The sequence below is a fragment of the Octodon degus genome, unplaced genomic scaffold, assembly GCF_000260255.1.
Source record: "Octodon degus isolate 3935 unplaced genomic scaffold, OctDeg1.0 scaffold00024, whole genome shotgun sequence".
Lineage (NCBI taxonomy): Eukaryota > Metazoa > Chordata > Mammalia > Rodentia > Octodontidae > Octodon > Octodon degus.
The window spans coordinates 20021795-20049325 of record NW_004524600.1 but is presented as its reverse complement, the minus strand read 5'-3'; the positions used below and the strand labels follow the sequence as shown (position 1 = coordinate 20049325).

Genomic DNA, 27531 nt, shown 5'->3' with positions numbered 1-27531 from the left:
AAAAGAATTCATCCCCAGTAGACTCTTTGGACTGAAGAAAATTACTCTAGATTGAAGGATAGAACTATAGGGAATGAAGAAAAAAGGAAAGCTTAAATTTGTAGGTAAACATAAAAGACTGTTGACTATTTAAAAGAGCCATGCTGTTGTGTGGAATACACATCTGTAAAGTAAAATATATAATAGCACAAAAGGATGAACTAAGCCAATTTAAGCTCTTACGAAGTTCTTCATTCTTTAGAGAAATGGCCAAGAATTCAATAAGGTTATCAAACTTCGAGCACTTGAATAAACACAGTCCAGTGGACACAGTTAGCTACAACCAATGACAGCAAAATGTACCTTTTTTTCAGTGTACATGGGACATTTACCAAAATCAAATTATAGTGATTCAAAACTAACTTAAGGGTCAGGGAGATAGCTCAGCTGCTTAAGCGCCTTCCCTGGCAAGCCCAAGGTGGTGAGTTTGATCCCCAGTACCAAAGAAAAAAAATAATAATGATAACAAAAATAACTTAAAATGTTCAAAGGATCAGCATTATGTAAGGATAAGTTTTCTTACTAAAGAGAAATTTAGTTAGAAATGAGTAACTAAAGATAAGTAGGTCCCAAAGTGGAAATTAGGAACACACTTCTGAATAACCCCTGACTCAAAGAAGTTGCATGAAAATAAAACATTCTGAACTGAGTCAAAGTGAAAATAAGCAGCAACATATAAGATATGCTTACAAGGACATTTTCCCTATTTCAGTTGACATGTAAAAAGAAAATGTCCATCTTTCAAATCAGGATTCTGCAGACCCCACGGAGGACCCACCAAGCCTACCACATTTCCATAAGTAAAGTATTGTGTTGGAACACAGCTGTGCATATTTGTTTTCCTGTTGCCCATGGCTGCATTTTACTCTATAAACACAGAATTAAGCAGTTGCAACACAGACCGTATGACCCAGAAAGCCAAAAAGATTTGCAGTCTGACCCTCACTGAAAGAGCACCAATTCTTTCTTTAAATATATCAGGAAATAAGAGATACTGTGAGGTATGTGTGACAGGTTGTTTACAAGCTGCTATAATACTGTCCCTATGTGTATTCATAGTTTCAGTCCCTCCACAGAGTCGAGGCTTGGTCAGATATCTGCCTCTGACCTTGTGACGCAGTGCAGACCTGGAAAGTCTGTGTGCACCAGGCTCTCCCAATCTTACTGCTCTCTGGACTTTGAGAATAAGCGAAGAAGACTAGATTAGCTTTTGGGGAGCTGAGCCTACAGTGCAGCCATTCCCACAGCCCAGCTGTAACCTGCCTGCTGCCAGACAAGAGGGTGTCTCTCCTGGACTGTGCAGCCTCAGCTAGGGCCAGCCATCCCCCGGTTGTGGGACCTGGAGGATCATAAGGGATGTACAGAGCTTATTTTACGCCATATGTTTTTAAATGATTCATTATTTGTCTGAGACACAGCAGTAATTCACAGGCAAAATCAGCTCAATTTTTTAAAATGCCTATATCCATTTTAATGAAGTTTTTGAGTCCTGAAAAGGGCTGAATCTGCACAGTTTTGAACAGTTATCTTTTATTTGAGTTTTATTACTCATAAATCAAAGAATAATTTTATAAATGTCTAACTTTGGTTAGGAAAGCCACAAAACCTCTAGTGATCTACCTAATTTACTTTCTTTGGTTTGCCTCAACATTAGAACTTGGTTAATGACTTTTTGAAAGCTCTTTCAGTATTTGCTATAACTTTAATAAGATTTTTTAAAGTAAGTTTTGATATAATTTCTAGGCATAAAAATCTCAATAATATTTCCATTAGTGAGCTATTTGCCTTTCTAGTTTTGCCTTATGAGATTAGGAAATGGGTGCTAAGCAGCAGCTGTTGTTAGTAAGAGGCAGAGTTACATAACTGTACGTTGTCTCTTCCTGCTTCTCTGACCATGTCAAGTAGGCATACATTATAAGTGCCCATTTTCTTGGAATGTTTAAGGAGCCTTTATTTCAAAATCACAGATTGTTTCTAAGTAATCTGTATTTCTTTTTCTTTAGTTTTTAATTTTTTAAAGAGTACAAAATAGTATTAAAACAAAAATTACAAGTGATACAGAATTTCACTTAACAAAATAATATGTATTTCACAATATTTGTTGTAATGCAGTATTGTCTTCCACCTAGTTGTTCATATTACCAGATATATGCATGCAAAATTGGAAGAAGGAAAAGCAGAAATAGCTATATATAAGAAATTAAGAAGAGAAAAAGGACACAAAGTGCTCTATAACAAAAATCTAACCTGAAAATCAAATTTTGAATATTTAGCATGTTATAGTTTGCTTTTAATTTTGCAATAAACTGCAATTACTGATAATATAGAAAGTATAATAATTGTTTCAGTTTTATTTTTCATGATATGTGTATGTTATGTGTATAACCCAAGAATTATAAATTAAGTAATAGATAAAGTATTGGGTCATCTCAATAACTGAATTACTTAAATTGCATTTGCCAATGTTCACTTTTTTGAAATGCAAAATATATATCAGATTGCATAAGTAAACATATAACTAACACGTTTTTGGATTCTCCTTTTTTGCATAGTCTCAAGACAAAACATCAGGAGGTATTAATCCAGAACCTTGTCCAATCTGTGCTCGACAGCTGGGAAAACAGGTAAAACTGTGTCTGAGCCACTCTTCTCTTTTTGCTGGGACAAATACTGGACACACAAAATGAAGGAAAGAAAGGTTTATTTAGCTCACAGTTACTGGAGATTTCAGTCCATACTTAACTGGCTCCAAGGCTGAGCAGCACATGACAGAGAGCAGCCTTTCATGTAAGTGACAAAAAGCAAGAGGAGTAATAGCAACCGTGGCTACAGAGAGCAAATCTGTCTCTTATGGTAGATTCAAGCTATCGGTCCCCAGGCTGGGTGTAGCACTCACACCTGTAATCCCAGCAGTATGCAGACCCATAATCCCTGCCTTGGATCATGAATTAATCACAAACTATAGAACTGCACCTTGGGCCAGGGAGATAGCGCAGTGGAATAAGCTCTTCCCTGGCAAGTGCAAGGGCCTGAGTTCAATCCCCGGTTCCGGAAAAAAAAAAAAAAAGAACCGCGTCTCAATGACTGCATGAGGCATTGGGGGGATGAAAACACAGACCGTAACAAATTGTAACTGTCGTTTACTTACATTCTTCAAAGTCTTCAACATATAATCTTTCCTTCTTTCCCTTCTCTTTCCCCTTTCTTCATCACAACTGCATAGGAATAACAAGTTCTTACCTTCTATGATAAAGTTAGCACTAGAATCTCAAAGACATGCGTGGGCATGCATCTGAACAATCTTTATCTTGATTGATACATTAAAAGAAAAGATGTCATGCTAGGGGTGGCAGCATACTCCTGTAATGCCAGCACTTGGGAGGCTGAGGCAGGAGGATCACTGTGAGTTCAAGACCAGCCTAAACTACGTAGACCCTCTCAATGAGATTTGTGTACTTGGGTTGTCTCTGGAATTTACTTCGTTTTTGTCTTAAAATGTTTATAGTTTATAAGGTTGTTTTAAATACATTGTTTGATTCAATTTTAGTGTAACATAGGTCTCCTACACTTCAAATACCCTGGATTCTTCTGTAAGGGTAGAAAACTACACTGTGCAAACTGTTCCTATCCACAGTCTGTAGGACCTCCACACTTTACCCTTAGCTTCCCAGTTCTCCATCCTCCTCTTTAAGTTATGGCTGTTAAGTTAGGATATATCAAAGGTAACTCACGTACCTAATTATGCTGCTGCAGGTGTTGTCATTTGTTCCTGTTGGGGCCATTTTGCTGTAGCCTTTTCCACATGCTCTGGTGCAGGGTGGCTCTGATTTCCCCTCCACTGTGAATGTGGTTGGACCTTTGGGCTCTGTAGCTTGTCCGTTCTGAGTTCCAGTCACAGAAATCCATTCAAATGAAGGAAGTACCCTTGCTCCTCAGTGGCCCTGGAGGTACATAGTGTACAAACAGGGCTGCTCTGAGACAAAAGTGCGAGAAAGCAGCTCCTTAATTCTGTTCCAACTTCAGCTCCAGAGGATTCTGACACAAACCCTTAAGAACAGAGCTGCAGCTAGAGGGCAGTAGAAATGGTGTCAGCCAACCAAACTCCAAATAACCCCTATTCCTTTTGAGTAACTATAAAACCAGTCTTGTCTCCCTCAAATTTTCTCTCCACTAGCATGAATTCGTGTGTGTGTGTGTGTGTGTGTGTGTATTTAGTACAGGGTCTACAGGGTCTCACCATACAAATCAGACTCATTGTGATCCTCCTGTTTTCAGCTTCTCAAGGACGGGGATTACAGGCGCACGCCACCAGACCCATTCTCATTTGCTCTCTCAGTGCACCCCAGGGGTGGGGCCAGCACAGCAGGCTGGGGATCACATTCAGATCCCTGCATCTGACCAAACAGGCACTTTAGTCTGCTGAGCTATCTGGCCAGCCCTAGCATGAATTCCTTTCTCAGACCCTTCTTAAAGCCGCACAGCGCCTTGGGTAGGCCCTGGTGTACACTTTCTTTCTATACAGGTCTAAGCACTGGAAGAAACAAAGCTGGAAACTGAGCAATCTTGCACTCATAACACCATTAAGTTTTCATTGTTATTTGTTTTACCAGGTGAAAAAAGTTAAAAGATTTCATAAAAAGCCATAGCTTTTAGAGAGACTAAATATAATACTTGTCTATACTTTGGTTACCAAGGACAGGCGTATGCTTAGTGGTATACACAAGGATTTTGGCATTATCATTTTCTTTTAATAGTACAAGCTATCTTTCAGAAATGTCTGTGAGTTTTTTAAATGTATAGAATACATCAGATACTAGTTACTAGTTCATTATCAAAAAAATTATGGGAAAAAAGATACTAGTTCATCTTATTTTATATACAACTGCTTTAATAAATGAAACTAGGGGGCCGCCAAGATAGCTCAGTGGACTAAGCAGCTGCTAAGGCAAGTGCAGGGACCCGGGTTCAATCCCCAGCACCACAGGCCATGCAGGCCCCAACCCCAGCTGCACATGGCCACTGAGACCAGGCGTGGTGGCACACATGTGTAATCCCAGAGCTGGGGAGGCTGAAAACAGGAGGATCACTGCAAGTTGAGCAGCATAGCGAGACCCTGTACCAAATACAAAAAAAAAAAAAAGTGACAATAGCAGTCTACTTAGTAAACTGAATAGGGTATATTCTCTGAAAACTAATGTTCTCAGTTTTTCGATTAGAGTGCTGAAAGGCTAGGAATATAGCTCCGTACTATAGCACCTGCCTGGCAAGCACAAGAACCTGAGTTCAATTCCTACTTCAAAAGTGCTGAAAGAATAATTTACTTTTTTTTTTTTCCTAAATCTGAAATGAGAATACGGGGCCCGGGAGATAGCTTAGTGGCATAAGCGCCTGCCTGGCAAGTGCAAGGTCCTAAGTTCAGCCCCTGGTACCAGAAAGCTGAAACGAGAATGCCAGCATCTTACAGCATAATGGTGACTGACTGACTACAGTGGCTAGAACCGAACCCTGTGAAAGCTTACTCGTTAGACTTGAAATTATTAACAGCATGTGTTCATGACTGTTAATGCCAGAAAGTTCATTAATTTCACTTCCATTAATTTCAGGAAGTGAAATTGTGAGTCTCCTCCTTTGTTACCTTACAGACTGGAAAGGTAGCATCTCACCGAGCGTGTGCCCTGTGTTTCCTTGCAGTGGGCAGTACTGACCTGTGGGCACTGCTTCTGTAATGAGTGCATCGCTATCATTATCGAGCAGTATAGTGTGGGCTCTCACAGAAGCTCCATTAAATGTGCCATCTGCCGCCAGACTACAGCTCACAAAGAAATCTCCTATGTCTTCACCTCAGAGCAAGCAAGCCAAGAGGAGGACATTCCTGTGAAGGTAAGTTGCTCAGGAGCACACTGAAGCATAGTTATGGCAGCCGAATGGGACTAGGAGAGCATTGAAGTCAGAACAAGGTCGTCACAGTGAAGATGCGGAAACGCCGTGTCCATTAAATCCTGCCTGAGCTTCAGCGTTTCCACCCGCTCCCTCGTTGTGGGAGGGTCACAGCAACACTTACGCTGACAGGGTTGGCAGCAGTCAGCGCCTCCTGGGCGAGGAAGAGCTCCGCTCCCAGGCCATCCGTTCTGGCAGACCTTTTATAGGTTTTGATAACAAACAGCTGGCCGCAGCACATGTGCTGTAGCGTCACCATGGATTTACACTGTTTCTGTCACTCAAATAGATACACTTCTGGCTTATTTTTAAAACGATGTATTTAAAGAAAACTTTCTCTTTTTTGTTTTATTCATCTTTAGTTATCAGGTAAAAAAAAAAAAAAAGATGAAAGGTTGTGCCAAACAAAATTGAAGGGAAAAATAGATTGGCTGCTCACATTAATGAAGACCCCACAGGAAAGACGCCATGTGCATTTGAACACCATTTACTGATATTGTAGGGAACAAGCAAAATTTCACTTTATTTTCTTAATTTTTTTCCTATGCTCATTCAGAATTTTCCAATAATTACTAATTTGAGAAAGAAACTTGATTGATAATAGGACTTTCTGCCCAAGAAGTACTTAAATGTTTAATGAAAATTCTTTGCTAGACATTTTTGTTTCTTGTTTTTCTTAAATATGCTTCTTAAACTATTTCTAATCAAATTTGGACAAAGGAAATTGGTATACGAATGTGGTGGGGATGTGGCTTATGCCTTGGGAGTGGCAGGGCAGACTGCACCAGCGGAGTCGTCTTCCTCCGCTCTTTCTGGGTTCCTTTTGGGTTCTTTGTGTTCTCTTTTCATGTATTTGTGAAGAATATGTTTTGTGAGTAGAAGTAACTAACAAGTTGAAATTTCCTGCAGTTTCTGAAATGTCCCCCCAACAAAACTGTAGTTGGACGAAAGAATTTTTGATTGCTCTTATTCTCCCTCTTTGTTTGAGTAAAACCTGAAAATATCAGTCACACTGCTGTGTAGTATGTACACAGAAATCAAAAGTCAGAAAAGGCATTCATTTGTGTTCTCATTCCTCTTGAAACTGTTGAACAAGCGCTGCATGGCAGGCAGTGTGCCAGGCCAGGCGGGTGCAGCGTCCTCGTAGATGCTGCCCTCATGGGTTGTACAGTTTGCTAATATGGTATCTAAAGGGGTGATCTTGTGGAAAAGAAGTGCCCAGACAGAAACATGCTCACACACACACAATGCGCACACAGGCAAGCACACACAGTGCATGAAAAGACTCCAGATGGCAGTCAGCTGGAGAGCAGGTGTGGAACTCGGTGAGCCCTTAGGCTTCAGCAGGTTGGAGGTATTGAAGGGCCCCCTGAAAAGTTCAGAATTTTATTTTCACTGTAAGCAGAAAGCCACTAACATGTTACAGGCAAGAAAAGATTATATCAGCTTTAGATTTTTAGAATTCTTCTTGCTACAGTGTAGAGCACTCCACAGATTAATAAGTATTATGGTTTGTGTCTAGTTGTTCCCCCAAAACCTCATATAGTTTGTGATTAATTCATGATCCAGTGCTGGGATTATAGGTGCGAGGGCTGCTGGAATTATGGGTGTGAGAGTTACACCCACCCTGGGGAAGATAGCCTGAAGGCGACATCAGGAAAGGAGAGAGGCTTGCTCTCTGCCACTGCTCCTGCCATTATGCTCTTGCCGCTTTGCTGTGTTCTGCCCCCATGAATGATTGCCCTCTACCATGTGACACTCTTGGAGCCAGCAAGTACAGACCGAAACCTCTGCTGACTGGGAGATAATAAACCTCTCCTTCCTTGATTTTGGGTGTTGGATAGTTTGTCCCAGCGACAAGAGAAAAGTAACTGAGACAATAAGGGATAGAAAAGAACAGAGTAGAAAAACTTCAGAGATCAGCTTAGAAAGCCACCACAGTCCAGTTGATATCTTTGAGGAGGTAGTGGCAGTGGAGATGATGAGGGGTGGATATATTCAAGAGGTGTACGAAGGAGGAAGATAGAATGTTACGAGACTCAGGTGAAGATAGACTTCGTAGGTGATCGCCTAGTTTCTGATGTGAAAATCAAGTGGATAATGGTGTACTTACTGGTAAGATTTTGAAGAGAAATACATTTAGCACATAGTGTATTTGAAGTTTTTAATGTGGAGTGGAAGATAGAAAGTTCAGAGTCTGTGACTAAATGATGTTTGAAGCCATGGATTGAGTGAGATAACCTAAGGAAAGAAACAGGTTAGCTTCAGGCAATTCCTACAGCCCTTCACTTTTTAAGTAAAGAGAAGAAGCTAATGACAGGGGCCGCCCAGGATGGTGTGCTGTGCCCCCCGCCCCCAAACTCACAGGAGCACTCGCCTCTCTGTACAGAAGCATTTTGCAGCTGGAGGTGGATTAGCTGTACATAATGGGGACTTTGTGGCTAGCACGGTCACCGTGGAATGCATGTAGAGGAGCAAAGCACATTGGAAGAGATTGAGGAGTGAACAGGAATGAGTGGATACAAAAATCCCCAGCTTCCATAAACGTGGCTGTGGAGTAGAGTTGCAACCAGAAACATAAAGTACAGAAAGACGATATTTTTGTTACATTTTTTAAGAGGTTAAAGACTCTTAAGCGTGCTTACTCTCCATTTAAAAAAGAAGAGCAACATAGCCTAGCCTGAAGTTGTAGGAGAGAAGGGACGGTCGGTAGTGTTAGGTTTCCTGAAAAGGTAAGGCAAGTGCTGATACATGGAGAGGAAGTAGAGGTCTCACAGTCAGGTGACAGCTGTGGCCTGAGCTGCTGAGCAAATGGCTCACTAGGATAGCTTTTCTGAAAGTGAGAGACCTCGGTGATTTCAGGATGCTCTCAGTGTGATTGTAGAAGGTTGTCCAAGCGAGGTAAAGGGGGAAAGGTGCTCAGAGATGAAGAGGTGGGGCATGAGTGTTGGCCAGGTTGTCCAGGTATAGTGCGTAGTATCAAGAATTGAGATTTAGAGGTACAGGTTATAAATTTGGTGCCACAGCTTTGTAGAGAGTGAAAGTTAGTTTTCAGCAAATGATACCAAAGACTAGAGTTAGAGGATAAATGGGTTTCAGAAGGCTCAAAAAGAATGGGAAATTTTACAAAAATGAAAAGTACTGACCTGAAACCTGCATTAGGAACCAAAAAAATAATAATATTGATAGTCTAATGCAAGGATACATGACAAGAACCTTTTCCATTCACAAAGCGCTGCTGAGAAAATAGTATGCTCAAAGGATAGCCAGGTTCTAATCAAAGTAAGAAGGTTGAGAGCAGTATTTCCCCAAATTTAAAAAAATAAATTTAAGCTTGTTGATCTTAGAGCACAAGTTCTGTGAGGTAGGTGGAAAAGGAAAATCAGGAGGACAAACAAGCAGGAGTGAGCTACAGAGCCACGCAGTCACGGTATAGGCAGGGACAAGTGAGGACATGGAGACTGAAGGCTCATCTAGTCTGTTCTTATCTGAATCCCCTGGATGAATGTGTATTTTTAAAGCAGATGCCAAAGAGTTGTGGAGCAAAGAGGTCAGTGACCTTGTGTGCAATCTCCCGCCCACCCCGAGGCCTTCAGTACTATCCACCACCCCTCTCCAGGCCCTTTTCCACTTTCTTCTCATTCCTTTCTTTCCCCTTTCTTTCTCTTCCTTCCTCTAAAGATAGTCTTTCTTAGTTGTTTCTGGCTTTTTCTCTCCAATCTCTGACCACAGGCATCCCACGGGCCACAGGTGGCATTTGTGGCTACAAAGAGGTGGCTCACCGTTAGGTGGTGAAATCATTTCTCACAGTGCAAGCAGCCAGCAAGTGACAGAACTGCTGTGTCAGGCTCAGGCAGCGAGGCAGAGGGCAGGATTGCTCTGGCTACCAGTAAACAGCACAGCCTGTACAAGACTTGAGTCACCAAGCAGCAGGCCCGACACCTGTTCCTTTGGTGGCAGCTTCTCTAGACACCCAGGAGAGAGGTCAGGGCAGTTCCATTTGCTGTTCTGTTGGGACAGGCATACTGTTAATTGTGCTCTCACTTCTTCCTGCCTTTCATGGGTTCTGAGGAATACATGAAATAAGTGAAGCACTTATGTTACAGCGTTTGCTAGCGATAATAATTTCCCTCTTGGCTAAGACGATTGTATGGCTCCAATTCTTTTTTATGGAACACATGACTGAATGTTGTACCTATTACGTAAATAAGTTGTATCCCTTCTTCACTTTCTTAGACTTCTTTTTGCACATTTGTGTTTGTTTCTTCTTTTGTGTCACCTTTTGTGTCTTCCACTTCTGCCATTTGAGCCCTGTTACTTCTCTGCCTTGTGTGTGTTTCTGCCCAACTGTCACTTTCTCCTTGAAGCATCTGCTTACATATTTTCACTTTTCACCTCAGTCTTCAGCTTCTGCAACTTCATCATTGAATAGTCATGTCACCCATCTTGAAGTGGGGGAAAGAGTGATCACGTGTAAAATAAACTAAAGATGGGTTCAGGTAAATAATGAAGGTATTATTTTCAAATTTTAGAACTGTTGATTCAAACTACTCTTAAACCTAGAAGTACTTTATATTATTGCTGTTATCAAACTCCTAATATTTAGTGAACAATATTGAGAGAATGTATTTCATTCAAATCTTTGTTTTATTTGAAATGTGTACTTCATTGGAAGTATTTATGTCAAGCCTCTTGGACATGGCAAACAATATAATGTGGTTTTCTTAGTGTTTATGCATATAGTTGGGTGTCAGACAAAAGATACTTGAAGAGTATAAAAATACTACTAAGCAGTGTCCAACCTTTCTATTAGTACTTGTAGAAATTAGATACTATAGAATGTAAGAAGTCTTACTGACTAACTGCAGAAGTAACACGCACCTGGGGTCACAAACATCCCCTTGGGGGGTGCATTTGAGTTAGACTGTATCTTCACTAACACAGTGTGACAGTATTCCTAAGTGACCTTTGGAACCTGCTGGGAACGTCATAAAGTAAACAAAATTCCCCTTGCAAGTTCTGACAACTGCCAGGCATTTGGGATGGTGAAGTAGGCCTCTTGGCAGAACATATGCCCCTCGTGGCATGTTCCCTGTGTCTTGTGTTTGGCGAGGGTTCACACAAAGCCTGTTTGCCAGTAGAAGCCCTGTCCCTATAGTGGGTGAGACTCTTACATCATAGGAGGCTTCTGTCGAGGAGAGAGGCTGCTACCCAGACACGGCCTAGCCAAACGGCACCCTCCCTCCCCCTCCCTGCCACACGAGCACAGCTGCTTTGTCCTCTTAGAGCCTTTGTGGGGCTGGTAGTCAGCTGCTTCAGCTTTAAAAATCTGTGGACTCGTTACATGTGGGATGTCGTCCTCGATTCTGATTTACCATTAAACTAGTAAAAGTCTAAGAATTCAGTTACAACTCCCCACATTTGTAGGTAAATGGATGCAACTTGAGAATATGCTGTTAAGCGAAATAAGTCAGACACAGAAGCTCTAACACTGCTTTATTTCTCTTAAGTGAGAAACACCACATTTTTGTTTCATGTAACACACACACACACACACACACACACACAAATAGTAACAAACTAGAAGAGCGATAAATAGGAAGAAGTTCAGATACTTCCCTAAATTACATACTCTGCTGCCTTTAAAAAATATTTCAATATATATGCTGATTTGTTTCATCTACATTGCAGGTTTATTTTAGTTCCTTGAAAAGGAAGTTTGTGTTACATAGTTTGTTATAAGAATCATTTTGGTTTATGTCTTGTACTGAATAACTAAACAATAATATCCAGTGTAATAGCTATTGTTATTCTCTCATTATTTAGTTATGCAAAAGAAAAAAATAAGTTACTGTCCTTCCATCCCAAATAAAACTCTTTATTTGTGTGTAAGAAATAAGAGTAGAAAGAATAGATTGACTGGTTGATTGATTTTGGTGGGGAGAGAGCCTGGGAATGAAAATGAGGGCCTTCGGACTAAGCTACATCCCCAGCCCTTTCTAAACTTTTTTTTTGTTTTTGAGCCAGGCTCAGTAAGTCACTAAGTTGCCAGAGTTGGGCTCAGACTTGTAGTACTCCTGCCTCAGCCTCCCACAGTGCTGCGATTGTAGGCAAGTGCTACCATGCCAGTATGTGCTACCATTCACTAGAAAGAAAGTAACAAATTCAGAAAAAACAAAATGTGCCAGTAGAAACTAATGTTTACCTCTATTCTCTTTTTTGCCTTAACATTGAACAAGTTTACCTGTCGGACTTTCAGTAAGATACATGAATTTTTAAAAAACTAGGATGAGGCAGAATTTTCCTACTTCCTACTCTACAAGTACACAGAAACTAGTATATCTACCTTTCCTTTGATTATTCTTTCTACTGTATCCTAATTTATATAATAACATCCATTATACTGTACATAATATTCATACTTGATTGTCTAATTATGCACATGTCTTTCAGTGTCAGAAAAGAAGCAGGAAACATGTATATAATAGTGCACTATAATCACTGCTTACCATAAAGCCAAGCAGAATGAATATAGTCATGTTGAAAGGAAAGCGATCCTAATCCTTTGTCGTTTAAACTTTCCCTTTCGGGTCTGTGCTAATATTGTTTGTACAAGACATCATGCCTATATCTTGTACTCAATAAGTACTATGAAGACAACTTATGCAGTGCATCAGGCATTGTAACTGTCCTACTAACCAGTTTTAAAACTTTTTTTCTCTTTAAAGTAAAAAGTAACTATATAAACTTTCCCTTGCAAAGAATCTTCTGCCTTAGGCTAATAAAGGAGGCTAGCCTTCCTCATTTCTGTGTCAGTTTTATCTACCACCATTATTCATGTAATCTTTATTTTAATTTCCTTTTTCACTGCGCTCTAATGCTTCAAGAAATTGTTGCATGACTTCTATATAAATAGAAAATTCCAGAGTTCTTAACACTTCTGATAATACTTTCACTGTAGAGTGACTGAATGTCCCCTTGATGACAGATTTCACAGATTTTATATTCTGTCGATCCCATATATATCAAATATATATTAATATATAACGTTTGAAAAATCTCTAAAGCTGTGTATTGCCTGTTGACATAAGGTAGTCTCTACACATGACAAAAAGTAGTCTCCGTCTTCTGTTTGGTGAAAACTAAGACTAAATCCATTCGCCATGCTCACTGCACTGACTTCTCTGTGACGTCCTTCAGGACTCAGCAGCCCTTTTAGCCCTTCATCTGCAAGTGGAGCTAAGAACGTCCATGGGAGCCCATGGACGCAGCTCTAAAAAGGCTATTAGAGAGCTATGACCAGATTAGGTAAACAGAAGGACTTGTATAAAAATGCTGTTGAGAACACTGAGGGAGGGCTGCTGCTGCTGTGAAAAGACTTTGCTGCTTTTTTATTAGAGCTGCTTCTGCAGCATAATCTGAGTCATTGTAATACTCCTGAAAGTCTCAGAAGGAGAGTAATAAGTTATTGAGTGTTCACTTATTGCCTGGTATGAGGCTAAACATTGTGCATGCATTTTGTCATGGAATTGTCACAGCCACCTTTGGAAGTAGATGTAATTATCATCCTTGCTTGACAGATGAGGAAAAAGAGGCGTAGCAAGTTAGAATGTGGCACAGGAAAGAGAACAACTAGACTGAAGGAGTAGAATGGACAGGCTCCTGGTGGAGGGCAATGATGGCGTGCCTTGCCCCAGGGAAAGCAGTAGTGACTTTCTAGTCATAGAACACTGCTTTGCTTTTATATAAATTAAGCATAAGTAACCTTTGTGGCTCTAGCTGCCACAGCTGTTGTCTGTCCTTCAGCCTCTTCCCCAAAAAAGGGTTCTCAGCAGACAGAAAATAGATGTGAAATAGAGTGAAGCCAGCTCTATTGTCTTTCTGTACCATGCTGAAAGATTTTACTGAGTGTGTTCCCTTCCTTTTCCCAGTGCTAAGACTTCCTGCAATGAAACTCCAGGCCATAGTCTAGGATTGCGTTGATACGATAGGTTTATCACGGAGTAGAAAGAATGATCACATTCTAGATCGGTGGTGCTGCTTTGTTGGTTTTTGCTAGAATTCTTTCAGTCTAATAAATACATATCAAAGAAAGCAAGCAGTTTTCTTTCCATCTTTCTAATAGATTTAATATCTCTCAGAGCTTAGTTAGGGCTGTGACTGCGGAGCTCGCTATTGCCATCAGCTTTCTGTGCCTCTCATCTGGGCTGTAGTCAACTGTGGTGAGCATCAGGTAGTGGCTCAGAGGTCCCAGAGACACAAGGGAGTGAAGGCAGCAGGATGCTGTGTCTTGATTCTGAAACTGGGTTTTGGTCATTGATGCTTCAGAAGCACACACACAAACCAAGTATAGATCCCAGAGGTAGGGTTTGCAACTAGCCCTCAGGAAATTTAATAGAAGAAAAGAAGGAAATGGGCAAAGGTGCGAGAGCTTCAGAAGTTGCAGTTGTGTTTAATGAAATGCAGTGCTTCAACCTAATGTGTTCAAAAAGGATCTGGCAGTGTTGTGAACTTCAATTCCCATGCTCCCGCCTCCCTAATACTTACCATTCTGGGATAACTTTGTGTTATTGCCTCTGCTAACACAGCTAAGCCAGCTTGGACTGAGGCTACCAATTTCTCTGTCTTCTTGTACTGTGTGAACACCTTGGACAAGAATAAATCGAGCCCCCTATTTCTTCACCGTTATCTCCTTTGCTTTTCCTTATCCAGCCTTCATAGTTCATTACCCACTCACTTTTTCCTAATTAATATTTTTTAACAAAGGGATTATTTATTTTCTGTAGCAGTAACTACTTTGAATAGTCTTCTCAGAAACTAGCAGATTTGAGTCCAAGTGCATTTATGTATTTCAGATAGAAACATTAGAGCAGCAGAATGCATAAAATAGTATTTAAGATGCTCTAAAAGCATTCATTTAAATTGCTTTCAGGCCAAAACAGCACTATAAACAATCCTTTGTGTTTATTGTTCTCCATTATCTATAACACACATTAGGTTGCATGTATTTGGAGATAAGAGAGTGTGCCTTGTTTAGTTGCATTTTAATTAACAAAGCAAAAATTATGTATATTTATGATGTACAGTGTTTTGATGGATATAGATTGTGGAACGAGTGGGTCAAGCTTATTAACATAGCCAGTGCCTTAGGTAATTATTTCTTTCGCATTGAGAACATAGCAGTTTTTAAGTGTGCACACGTCGCGATGCAGCACAGTGGATCTCCAGAACTGACTCTTCCTGAGGCTTTGAGCCCTCTCCCTAATGCTTCCTCAGTCCAATCCACCAGTTGAGCCATGTTGTCCCAACTGATAGGGTTTCCTTCTTTATTAAGTATAAAGTTCATCCCCCTGTGTCTATACCACATGTTATCTACTCATTGATTGCTTGATGGATACTTAGGCCAAGTCGTATCTTGTATCTTGGCTTTAGTGGCTAGTGTGCAGTGGACACAGAAGGCTGGTGTCTCCTGAGCATACTGAGTTGAATTTCTTTGGGTATATTTAGGATGACTGAAAACTGTGGGGTGTATTTAAATTTTTTTCAGTTATTTAGCAACTTCCATAAGTGTTTTTTGTTTGGGTTGTAAAGATTTACTCTCCACCAGTACCATACGAGAGTTCCTGCTTCTCTATGCCCTCATACTTACTATCTCTCGTAAGAGATCATAGTTTTCCTGATGTGTCCCTGAAAGTGTTTTGAAAAGGGAGGCATTGCAAGAGAAATTCATGATTCTATCTAAATTTTCATTTTTGTATTAATTTCCTGAAATAATTGTTAGATTGAAGCTGGTCCCTTTATAATACTTTTTAACCTTGCAAGTATATAGAAAGTCCTATGTCCAGAGAAATAAGCATATACTCAGGATTTTAGCATGAGGATTTTAAAACTTACTCCATGATTCTGTCTTGCCAACTTCAAGTTAGCATTACTTTCTTCCTTTTGCCTTTGAATGTTTCCTCATGTAAAACTGCTATTGAGAAGATGGAGGGAGGGCTGCTGCTGCTGTGAAAAGACTTTGCTGCTTTTTTATTAGAGCTGCTTCTGCAGCATAATCTGAGTCATTGTAATACTCCTGAAAGTCTCAGAAGGAGAGTAATAAGTTATTGAGTGTTCACTTAATGCCTGGTATGAGGCTAAACATTGTGCATGCATTTTGTCATGGAATTGTCACAGCCACCTTTGGAAGTAGATGTAATTATCATCCTTGCTCGACAGATGAGGAAAAGGAGGCGTAGCAAGTTAGAACCTATATGACGAGTGAGTTATGCTTAAATTTATCTCATTCAGACTCCCATACCATTAGTATCCATCATACCATTTCTCTGCACTCCCGCAGGAAATCTCATAGGTGCAACAGAAACACTCGATAAACTTTCCTCCTTGCCTGATTTCTGTATTTTTTTTTTATCATTTTCCTCTTCTTTTGAGGGAATAGTTATAAATGAGGTAAAAAGTGTTTATTTTGTTCAAATCTGCCTCAGTCTGAGTGTACATCCATCATCGTCCATGGTCATGCCATTTTAAGAAATTTATCATTGATTGCATTCCTCATGTTACTTAGTTTGGAGTTTTGAATCCCATGACATCTAAAATAAGTGAGAGTAACTGATAGCTACAAAACATACTGCTTAACTAAAACAATTCTTATCTTTGCTATATTACTGTTTAAATTTCTGGTTATGCCTTTACATTCAGTTCTCTCTGATAGAATATGCCAGAACTTCTACAGTTTGAAGCTAAAGAAAATTTCCAGAAAATATGAAATACAAAAGAAATACCTGAATACCTACCTGCTCACTGGTTTTGAGCCATGTAAGAATTCAGTCATTTCTTTCCCATTGCTGTGGGTGCTGTTTGGTAATGCTGTGTTTTCTTCTTTGTGTTCGAAGGGCAGCCACTCCACAAAAGTGGAAGCAGTGGTCAGAACGCTCATGAAAATCCAGCTGACAGATCCAGGAGCGAAAGCCCTTGTTTTCTCAACGGTACCATTTGTCTTTCCTCTGCAGTATTAATGCAAGCCCTTTTTCCTGCCTCTAATCATTTTTGTCTGAGAACTAATTTCTAATGCCCTAATACAGTTACAAATTAGAGTTAGATTCTTTTTCAGTTTTTTTCCATATCCTCTTACTAGAGAAATTAGATAATACTTTACAAGGCAGTTTCTGTGTTACGATTTCATATTAATTTCATTAAAGATATTCTTCAATATTTTGAAAATTGGAATCTATGACCTGGAAAGTCTTGTTTCACAAATGAATTTGGTTGTTTAAGAAATTTACTGAATAAAGAATAGAATTTTGGGGCCAGACAGATAGCTCAGTGGATTAAAGTGCCTGCTTAGGCACATGCAGGGAATGGCTTCGAGCTCCGGAGTGCCATGCTGGCCCTGCCCCCAGGGTGTGCTGAGACAGCAATTGAGACTGGCTGTGGTGGCGCACACCTGTAATCCCAGAGCTTGTGAGGCTGAAAAACCGGAGGATCAGTACGAGTCTGACCTGTAGACTCTGTACTAAATACATTTTTTAAAAAATAGAAGTTTGAAAGATAATGTAAATAAATCCACCAAACACTGCATTACTCATTTTCTGTGATTTATCTTAAATTTTTAGAGATGCTCATGTTATTCTGTCAACTAAATTTTGATGCAAAAGAAGAAAATTATGTTATAGCTCAGCTGTGCTTGCATTACTTGTATCTGAGTTATACAAGTCACTATGATTTAACTCCCTTACTTCATCCTTAGACAAAAGCTGTGTGTAAGGATTGGCTTTCTTGTGTTTTATGTGTTCCAGTGGCAAGATGTATTAGATATTATTTCAAAAGCTCTTACCGACAACAATATGGAATTCGCACAAATCAGCCGTGTTAAAACATTTCAGGTATGTTACAGGTTCACTCTTGTTTGTTGTAGTGAATTCAGTGCAAACTAAAACTGCTAACTAGTTTACTTACATTATTGTCATGTATCATACAGTCCCAGAAGTGGGATTTGAGTTTTTGACTAATTCTGAAGTTAGCATGTTAAAGCTCCGTAAAGAAAATAGGTATTCTCAGTCTTTTTAGTACTTAAAAAGACTGTCTTTGTTTCTTTAAAGTCTTCTGACTTGTGGTCCTTTAATGCAGGAGAAGACTGTCTACAGCTGTACCTCTTGAACAGCGTCTTGGAGCGCTGGGATTGTGTAGACTCTATGTCAGGCAAAGTACTGTGACTCAAATCGATCTCACGTGACATTCAGCACAGTGACAAGCGCACTTTGTAAGGCACACACACACAGTTTAACAGATTCATGTCTCTAATCTCGCATCATTCTAGCACACTTTTCTTTCTGGTAAACTCATATAATTTATGTATATCACATGCATTTACCTTGTGATATCCGCTATATTTTACAGAGCACAAGAGAACTTAGATGATTATTTTCCTCCCAATGAAAGATAAGCAGCAAGTTTCCATTTTCTGAAGTTAGTAATTTTATATTTAATTTTCTTACCTGTTATACATCACAGTGACCTAACGTACCATTAAAATCTTTACCGTGAGCAATGTCATTCTGCTCTTATTTTAACTACTCCAGCTAAAATTAAAATGTGCCTTTCTTTTTTAGGAGAACCTCTCTGCATTTAAACATGATCCCCAAATCAACATTTTACTGCTGCCCCTGCACACGGGTTCTAATGGACTAACTATCATTGAAGCAACGCACGTTCTCTTGGTGGAGCCCATCCTGAACCCGGCCCACGAGCTGCAGGCCATAGGGAGGGTGCACCGAATTGGCCAGACCAAGTAAGGATCCCGGTCAGCCCCAGCTAGAGACCAGAGCAGTACTTAAACTTCTCCTTTGTGTTCATTGTTGTCTGGGGTTTTTTTTTTAAAAAAAAAAAAAAAAACAGGTTGAACATCTCTTATCTGAAATTTTTGGAACCAGAAAGAAAGAATTTCAAATTTCAGATACTCTTATTTTGGAGTATTTGTGTATAGGACTAGGATCCATATATAGTTAGGAAATTCCTTTATATTTTACCTTATACATGTAACCTGGGATTGATTAATTTTACAATAATTTTAGTTTACATGGGTTTTAACTATGACCCATCCCATGAAGTCAGGTATGACAGTTTCTACTGGTGTTATATCTATTTAAAGAATTTTAGATTTTTGGATGTGCAACCTGTATTTAATCAAATTTTAAGGATTATTATATGACCAAAGCATGTGGCATTTCCAACGGTGCCTCTTTTAAGCAGCAAGCCCTTGAATCGTCCTGAGTTTTTGTCTTTGTTCCCTCAAAAATCTGATTGTTTCATCTAAAAATAGTGTTAAGAATTCTTCAAGATACCTGTGGAGTGAAAGGCACTCCACTGTGACTTCGAGGAGACTCAGACTTGCATATCCCCCCTCAGCCTCCCGGGCTGCTGGGATTACAGTGTTGCCACCTGGCAGGCTTCTGCTATTATTGTGGACATGGGGTGTAAGAGAGGCCAGAGTAGGACTCTTAGCTTTGACCTAGAGGACTAGAAGGATGACTAAAAGCCTGCAGCTAAGCCAGAATAGACTACAGGAGATCAGACTTGGTGAGGGAAGAGCAGAAGTTTTCCGCTCCTGGTTATCTGATTAGATATCCAAGTAGAGATTTCCATTCTAACCTTGGACATTGAGTCCAGACTTTGGGAGAGAAGTCCAGACTTGAGGTACTAATACAGAGGTCAGAAGCAAAATACAGGTCCTTCAAGTGAGGAGACTGAGTGGGGTTTCCTAGAAGAGAGGGCCAAGAACCAAACCCCAGGGCATCCCAGAGTTAAGTGACTCTGGGAAGAGGTACATTGATAGACGGGCAAAGGCCACAGGTAGAGATCACACCAGTAAAGCGGATGTGGCCAACTGTTATGTGCTATCAGCTGTCAAGATGAGGCATCTTATCATTGTGGTTTCATCATTTTTTAGCAGCTTGGAGATTAAAACTAGCTTCAGTGGCATAGTAGAAGTGAGTGCTTATAAGAAAGAATGTGATTTTATATATTCTAAAATCAATGAAGAGAGGGACTGGCACAGGTTCAAGAAAGTGGTGGCAGAGTAGGGCTGCAGTCCATGCCACTCACTGCCCCTTCGTACCTCAAATGGCCAGGACTTTAGTGAGCTTTGCCGCAGAGAGAAGAAAGCAACTAAAATTGAGACAGCTTTTTCCCCCTTCCAAATGGGAAAAATAAGAAAATAACTCATGAGGGGTCAGAACAAAAGGGAAAAGAATGCTGGTTCAGTATCCTTGGGAAGGCAGTACACAGGCCCTAACACTGAAGTGTGGGGTTGGTGTTAGGCAGGAGCACGCAGGGGTCATCTTTAGTAATGAGTACGAGGGCACAATGTGCACCTCCCTGTTATCACATACAAGTATCTGCTTTCAAAAGCCAGCCACTCCCATTTGTCCCATCCATTCTCACATTCTCAGGGACTTTCCTTTAGTAATACTCACCACATAAATATATCTCAATGTTATTTATCTATAACATCTTCAGTGACAGGGCCATAGTTTGTATATCTGTCAAGTAGCTCTGAGTCCCCAGTACATGCGTGACTGTCCCAGGGGGCAGCATGGATAATCCTACTGGGTGGCTAGTATCGTCTGCGGTTCAAGCCAGTGGGAATGTGGTAGTTAAATGTGTGTCCTTCCTTCTACTGCTCCCTCCTGCTCCTACTGCTCCCGTTCTCTGTCAGCCTTTCTATTTGGCTTTTTGGCCTTTCCATACCACTGAAAGGAAGGTTTTAACATCATTGATGACCTACTTCTTATCAGTCCCTGGACTGATATACGTGACTCAGTATTTCCCTTGCCCCAGAAATGCCCATTTAGCCTCTTCCTGAGCTTCATATATCCAGTTTGCTACATGTGTCCATGGACTCAGCCTTCCCCCAAGATGCCTAGCTAGTAAGTACCTTGAAGTTAACATGGGCAAATCCCAGCTGCTTTCCTGCTGCCCTCTCAAACCTTCCTCATCTTAGAATCTGGTGCTATCATCTATAATTGACTCAGCTAAGAAATCTAGTGCTCTTCTGTATTTCATTTGTCACAACTCACACTCATCATTTAAGTCTTGTCAGCTTTACCTCCAGAGTATTTCCATTAATGTACTGACAAATTACTCTCCACTCATGCAACCAAAGGACCACCTTTCTTGTGGGTATATGGACTTCTTCACCGGCTTTTCTGTCTCCACCACCACCCTAGAGTGCAGATCCTAGTCATGTCCTGCACAACCTGTTGTGCTCTGACCCCTACCTTTCTCTCCATCCTTGTAATCACCTCTGTCCCTCATGAACAGTAATACTTCCATCACACTAGCTTTTTGTCACCCCCTACTCATTTTAGGCTTGCTCCAAGTGTGTTCTCTTCCCAGAAACTAATCCTGCTTCTTCTGTTTGGATGCTTTTCCTGCTCTTCATTTCCTGACCTCCCCTCCATCTCTAATGTTCCAGCTCCTCCTGACACTATCTCCGCATGAAATTGTCTGGCTTCTTTGTTGTCTCTTTCCTCAGAGAGGTTAGTCCACTGAGCTCGAATAGTGCTGAGCTGCTCTCCGTTCAAGCTCATTGATGAGTACCTGCCCCAAGCAGGTACCAATGGACTGGTGAATACAGCATATAGAATGGAGAGCCAGTTCCTATAATTGTTTATTTTAGTTTCTTTTTCATTTGTTTGTTTGGATACATACCTGTTTACAGTTGCCGTCACCTTGGAGGGTCCATGTTCCAGCATTTACTATTTAGCTGTTGTGAATCATGATGCTGTGAGCACACGCGTGCGTGTATCACTTTAAGGAAGATACCAGGAGAGGTGTAGCTGAGTCAAACGGAGTTTCCATTTTTAGTTTTCAACAAATCTCCACACTAATTTCCTTATTGGCTGTACTAGCTTACAGTCCCACCAGTCACATAAAATAGTTCCTTTTCTCCAAAACCTGCCAGCATGATTTGTTCTTTGTCCTTGATAATAGTTGTTTTTCTGGAGTAAAATGGAGTCTCAGTGTTGTTTTGATTCACATTTTCTAGTTGCCAAAATGCTGAACATTTTTGTGTGTGCTTACTGGCCATTTGTGTTTCTTCTTTTGAGAAGTGCCTACTAACTTAAGGTGTTTTTAACCTTATAATTGTCATGTCCCTTCCAGGCCTACTATTGTACACAGATTCTTAATTAAAGCAACAATAGAAGAAAGAATGCAGGCAATGCTGAAAACTGCAGAGAGGAGGTAGGGATGGATTTCCTGTTTACTTCTGTAGGATGTGTTGGAAACTTCTTCATGAAGAAGTCAACAAAAGTACCAATACAGATACTTTTGTAAAGTAAGAAAATAACATTTTACCTATCTGGTATTTCCCAGTTAATGTTTTGCACTTCTGTATTTAAATTATTAATAGGTTATAATATGTAGGAACATTTTCAACTCTCATGCTTTTCTTTACCACACTGGGTTAGTTTTTTTAAAAAAAAAAATGTCATTTTGAGAGGCCAGGATGGGGGCCAGGGGGTGTGTTTGAACCCAGGGCCTTCACTGAGCTGCATCTCCAACCCTTTTTATTTTGAGACAGCATCTCACATTTCCCAGACTGAGCCCAAACTTGTGAGCCTCATAAAGTTCAGGATTACGGCACTATAACATGGCTCTCAAGTATAGATCCCTTGACCTGGAAATGCCCCTTTACCTCCTGCCTCAGCTTCACATATCCAGCTCTGTCTATACATGTGTCCATAGACTCGACCTCCCCCAAGATGCCCAACTAGTGTCTTCAGTTGCACACACCATCACAACCGAATTAATGCAGTGCATCTACGCCCTACCTATGCCTTAAGTTTTACAGCTGTAAAACTCAACTTGTATTGCTGCATAGTACTGGTCAATAACTTCGAAATAGGCTTAATTAGCAATAATCATGCCTCAGATAAACTCACTAGCTGTGATTATGGTGTTGCTCCAGAGCAAAGAGACCTAAACAGCCTTGGATTTAAGATTTGGCTTTGAAATCCTTAAACTACTGATATTCACAAACTGATACCTTTGTGCCTCTGTGCAATAGAATTGGGGACCGCAGAGCAGAGGTAACTGCCCCAGGGACAGGGTTTCACAGTCGCTCTGCATAGCAGAGAAGTGGATGGGCAAAAACCTCCTCCCATGTGTGATTATGGTCAGGAAAGGGCTCCACAGGGACAGGAAGGTTCTTCTGTGTGACAGACCTTGGTATTTAAGCTAAGTAAATTTTAAAAACAATTAGAAAAGCTGCTGAATTCTTTCTAAATTAGCTTTTCTTGGTCAGAGGTACATTGTAGAGGTTTGAACCTTACAGCAAACGTTACAGGGCACTTCTCATGACCTGCTTTCTTCTGGGAGGCTTGTTGTTTGGCCCATTACCACAGCTTAGGTGTCTTATCTTTTATTATAAATATGCTCACTGATTTCTTGTGCTTTCCTTCTGCCTGGACCCCCTTGGATGACTCTGCAGTCACATGAACGGATCAGGGAAGCATTCAGAGGCCTCCGTGCTGACCGTGGCTGATCTGGCGGACCTGTTCACCAAAGAACCTGAAGAGCTTGAATGAGCACCGCTTGCTTCATTCCACACTTCTCTCATGTATTAACAGACTTCATAGATGTAGGTAGAAAAATGGTACACATTTTGAAAAACTCCAGTAGACATCAGTAAACACTTCCTAGTCAAAAGAATTTGTTTTCTTTTTTGGTTATACACTGGCCTACTATTTATTGAGTCTTCTTCAATTTACCATTTTCAAAAGATTATAAAGATTTTAGATTGTCCAGCCCTAATAAAACATGTATTTTTGTTGCAAAAAATATCTGATGGAGCAAAAATTAAAGAGCAAAAATGAATTTTTTTTTTTTTTTTTTTAATAAGACCAGTGAATCAGGATAAGAGAGAAAAGCAGTAGTCTAGTTCAGTATGACCTGGTTTTTTTCCACCTACATAGATCTCAGTTTTGGAAGAGGCCTTGGTGTCTTTAGTACATGATTTGCCAATAAATATGTTGTCAGAAGTATTTTAAGTAAACTATACTGAAGTGTAAGAACTCCTAGTCGTGTAGGTTTCAACTATAACATCTTGCATAGTGACTTCACAGTAACTCAGCTTCCACAGTAAGTCAGTGGTAGGAATCGTCTCTCTGCATCTTGCTACTAAAATGAAAATATTTTACCTATTTTTCTGTTAGGTGTTAAGTGGTGTCAGTGTTAATTGATTAGCTCTACATAGCATTTTTAAGTGTATCAACATTTACCTTACAATTAACTGTTTTCCACTCTTTAATTTTTTATTGTTTTTATATATTTTAATTGATATATGTAAATATTGCAATTTTTATGATTATTGGTCCTACCATTATAACATGAAATTATGGCAGGTTTTTTAAATCGTTCTTATACTGATGTCTTGGTCCGTTTTCCTTTCTTGTGTTCTTATGTAGCTGTAGCTTTTAGCCACTAACACTTAAATTCATAGTAGTTTTTGGTTTTTTTTTTACCTCAGTTCAGTCATTCTTTCCTAAAGGAATAGTATTTTATCTTTTCATCAAGAGACTGCTTTGTTCACATAAGCAAATAGTTGTAGCGATGAACTCCAACTGGTAATTCTTCTGTGAAGAGCTAATGGACTGTGAATCGGTAACGGAGGAGTGGCTCCCCGCATCGAGCCGTTGACATAGTACAAGTGCTCTTGTTTTGCTTTGCATTCTCCAGTCCCTCAGAGTTTAAGTGGCTGTAGGACTCACTGGCTCCTACTTAGCCGCCCAGACAACTGTAATAGAAATACCACTGGACCTCCTTAACTGAGAGGCTTTGGTGCTTAGCAAAGGTGCATTTTCTTACTCCAGGTTCATGGTGTGACCATTCAGCTGAAGAAAACACACATTTCTGGTGCTTATTCTTTAGTTGAAGGGAAGTATGCGTTTATTCTTTTATATGAAATTAACCAGAATTATTATTTTTGTAGCTCTTTACATATCATGAAGAGCTGTTGTGTATATTTGTGGGTTTATTTCCAAGCAACCCTATAAAATTGGTGTAACTAATAGCATTCCTCTTCTGACAATAAGGAGCGGAGAGGTTCAGAAGTACTGAGAGACCCACCTGTAACACGTAGCAGGGACCCAGGGCTCAGCGCCCAGCTCCACGGCTCACGTGCTCCCACTAATCCGATGTGATGCTGGGACTCAGAAGCCCGTAGCTGTGCTTTGATAATGAAACTTTCCGTATGGTTGGTTTGCTTCCTACTATTCTTTTATGTGCTGTGTTTCAAGGAAAAAAATTTGGTATGCTTCAATTTTGTAAAAATATATGTATACTGATAGATACACTGATCTGCATTAGAGAAAAACTACTCTTATTTATTTCTGTAAGATAGCTTCAATTAAATAAATATTTTAGTGGAAATTGAAACTGTGGAATTGTTTCATTCCTCAGCCATAGACCGTATGGATTTTCTTACCTCAACAAATGATGTCAGAATTACTAAATGCTAAGGAATTGCATATTTTACTTGTTTATTACTACATGTTTGTAGTAGACCAGCTTTATATTCATTGTAGGGAGTATGTACATTTCTTGATTGTTTTATTCCCTCTTTCCTTCCACTCACCTCCCCCCCTCGAGACTATTCCCTTTCCTTATGTTTATTATTTTTATTTATTAACTTAGTTCTTTTTAGTTCATGTTTGCCACATATAATGATTACATTCCAGCTGGGCATGGTGGTGCACACCTGTATTCCCAGCACTGGGGAGGCTGGCACAGGAGGATCCTGTGAGTTCGTGGCCAGCGTGGAGTTGAAGGCCAGCTTGAACTGCATAGTGATACCCTGTCTCAAAAGCACAAACTCAAAAAATGACTACTACACTCGTGGTTTGGTTCATGTGTGTGATACCCGTGAGTCCTTTTGCACCTGCTTCCTCCCTCTGCTCCCTCACCCTCAGTCTCTTCAGCCCCTTCCTGTTTACAAAAGGAGCTCTTTCCCTGATGCCACTCACCAGTAGTTTCTCAGAAGACATAACCAAAAGTGTTTAGCCATGACCTATCCATAGGAAAAATGAAAGTTGTGTGGAGAATAATACACTCTGAGATACTAGAGGTAAGAACTCAACCATGAATTTGGAGGAAGTAGAACACAATTTAGCCCATAACAGTACCTCAGACCAATGAAAACTTAGGTCCACTTACATAAAAAACCTGTAAGTAAATGTTTATAGCAGCATTGTTTATAGTAGATGAACATAAATTTCATCCAAATCCCTGCCAAATGATAAATATATAATAAAATGTATTTCCAGTGGATTATTTGAGCATAAAAAGAAGTAAAGTGCTGACACTGCAACATGGATGAATCTTGAAAATATGCCAAGTGTTTAAGCTAGTCAGTAGTGTGTGCTACTCGTTTGTCTGAAATGACTAGAAGAAACCAATCCTCAGTGGTAGGAGGCACATTAGTGGTTGCCTGTTTCTAGGAAAGGAATAACTACTAATGAATGTAGGGTTTCTTTATGGGTGATGAAAATGTTCCTAACTTACATTGTAGTGTAGGTTATATCTCAATAAAGATACAGCATTCTTGAAATTTTTTAATGTGGCCCAATGCTTTATTTTTAAAAAGTCACTTGAGATTTTTTTATACAATGGAGTACTACCCTGCGACAAAGGATAAGCTGGAGACATTTCTAGTTAAACAGGTGCGCTTTAAACCATACTCAAGTGAAATAACTCGGACACACATTTAAATACCGCTGAGAAACCTAAAGGGTTAACATACTGGTCCCTCACTTATCCTGGACATTATATTCCAGACACCCCTGCGACAAGTGAAAATCAGTGAGGTAGCGACATTATATTTATTTTAATATCCACATTTTTATAAACACTTCTAATATTCTTAACCATTTCCTAAACTGATAAACTTATGTAATTTTATCAACATATGTATACTGTGCAGTACTGCAAAATGCCACAATACAGTGAAAAATCTATAATAATTATATTAATATTTTTGAAAACAAAACAGTCTGCAAAAGTCAAACTATGAAATAGCGAGGAACTACTATAAGGACCAAAATGTATAACAGACATTGGGAAATGGGAAGAAAATGTTCAAATGAGGAGAACAAAAGAGGAGGGCAGCAAAAAAAGAACAAGAAAAAAAGAGTAATAGGGAAAAAAGGAAACATTTTATAATAAGGGAGTAAGAGGAGCTGAACAGTGGGCACAGGAATGAGAGAAAAAGAAGCAAGATAGATCACGTACAGATAACAAGTCCCCATGATGAATGTTACCATTTTGTGTATCTAAAATGTACCAATGAAAAAAAAGTTTAAAAAGATAAATAAGGGGCTGGAGAGATAGCTCAGTAGAATAAGCACTTGCCTGGCAAGTGCAAGGGCCTGAGTTTAATCCCTGGTTCCACAAAAAAAAGATAATTAAGTTACTAGGCATACAAATGCTTTGGCAGAGGCCATTATAAATGAAAATGAAAACCACACATGAAAGAATAGCTGATTATTTTTTAAACAC

The 27531-nt window shown here is 39.9% G+C and overlaps 1 protein-coding gene across 3 annotated transcripts in view; it reads left to right on the top strand.

Annotated features, from left to right (window-relative positions):
• Shprh (SNF2 histone linker PHD RING helicase) overlaps positions 1 to 25400 on the top strand; it is a 76090-nt gene extending 50690 nt beyond the window's left edge. The window contains exons 24-30 of one of the 3 annotated variants that reach the window (XM_004628556.2): positions 2592 to 2663; positions 5731 to 5919; positions 16869 to 16961; positions 17772 to 17858; positions 18585 to 18763; positions 22138 to 22218; positions 23468 to 25400. In XM_004628556.2, coding sequence (XP_004628613.1) covers positions 2592 to 2663; positions 5731 to 5919; positions 16869 to 16961; positions 17772 to 17858; positions 18585 to 18763; positions 22138 to 22218; positions 23468 to 23564 — 798 coding nt within the window. In that variant the 3' untranslated portion in view covers positions 23565 to 25400. Of the gene's footprint in view, positions 1 to 751; positions 1040 to 2591; positions 2664 to 5730; positions 5920 to 16868; positions 16962 to 17771; positions 17859 to 18372; positions 18442 to 18584; positions 18764 to 22137; positions 22219 to 23467 lie in introns of those variants that run through there. The other 2 variants (XM_023712208.1, XM_023712209.1) reach the window with 2 other exon arrangements.
• Positions 25401 to 27531: the final 2131 nt, after the last annotated feature.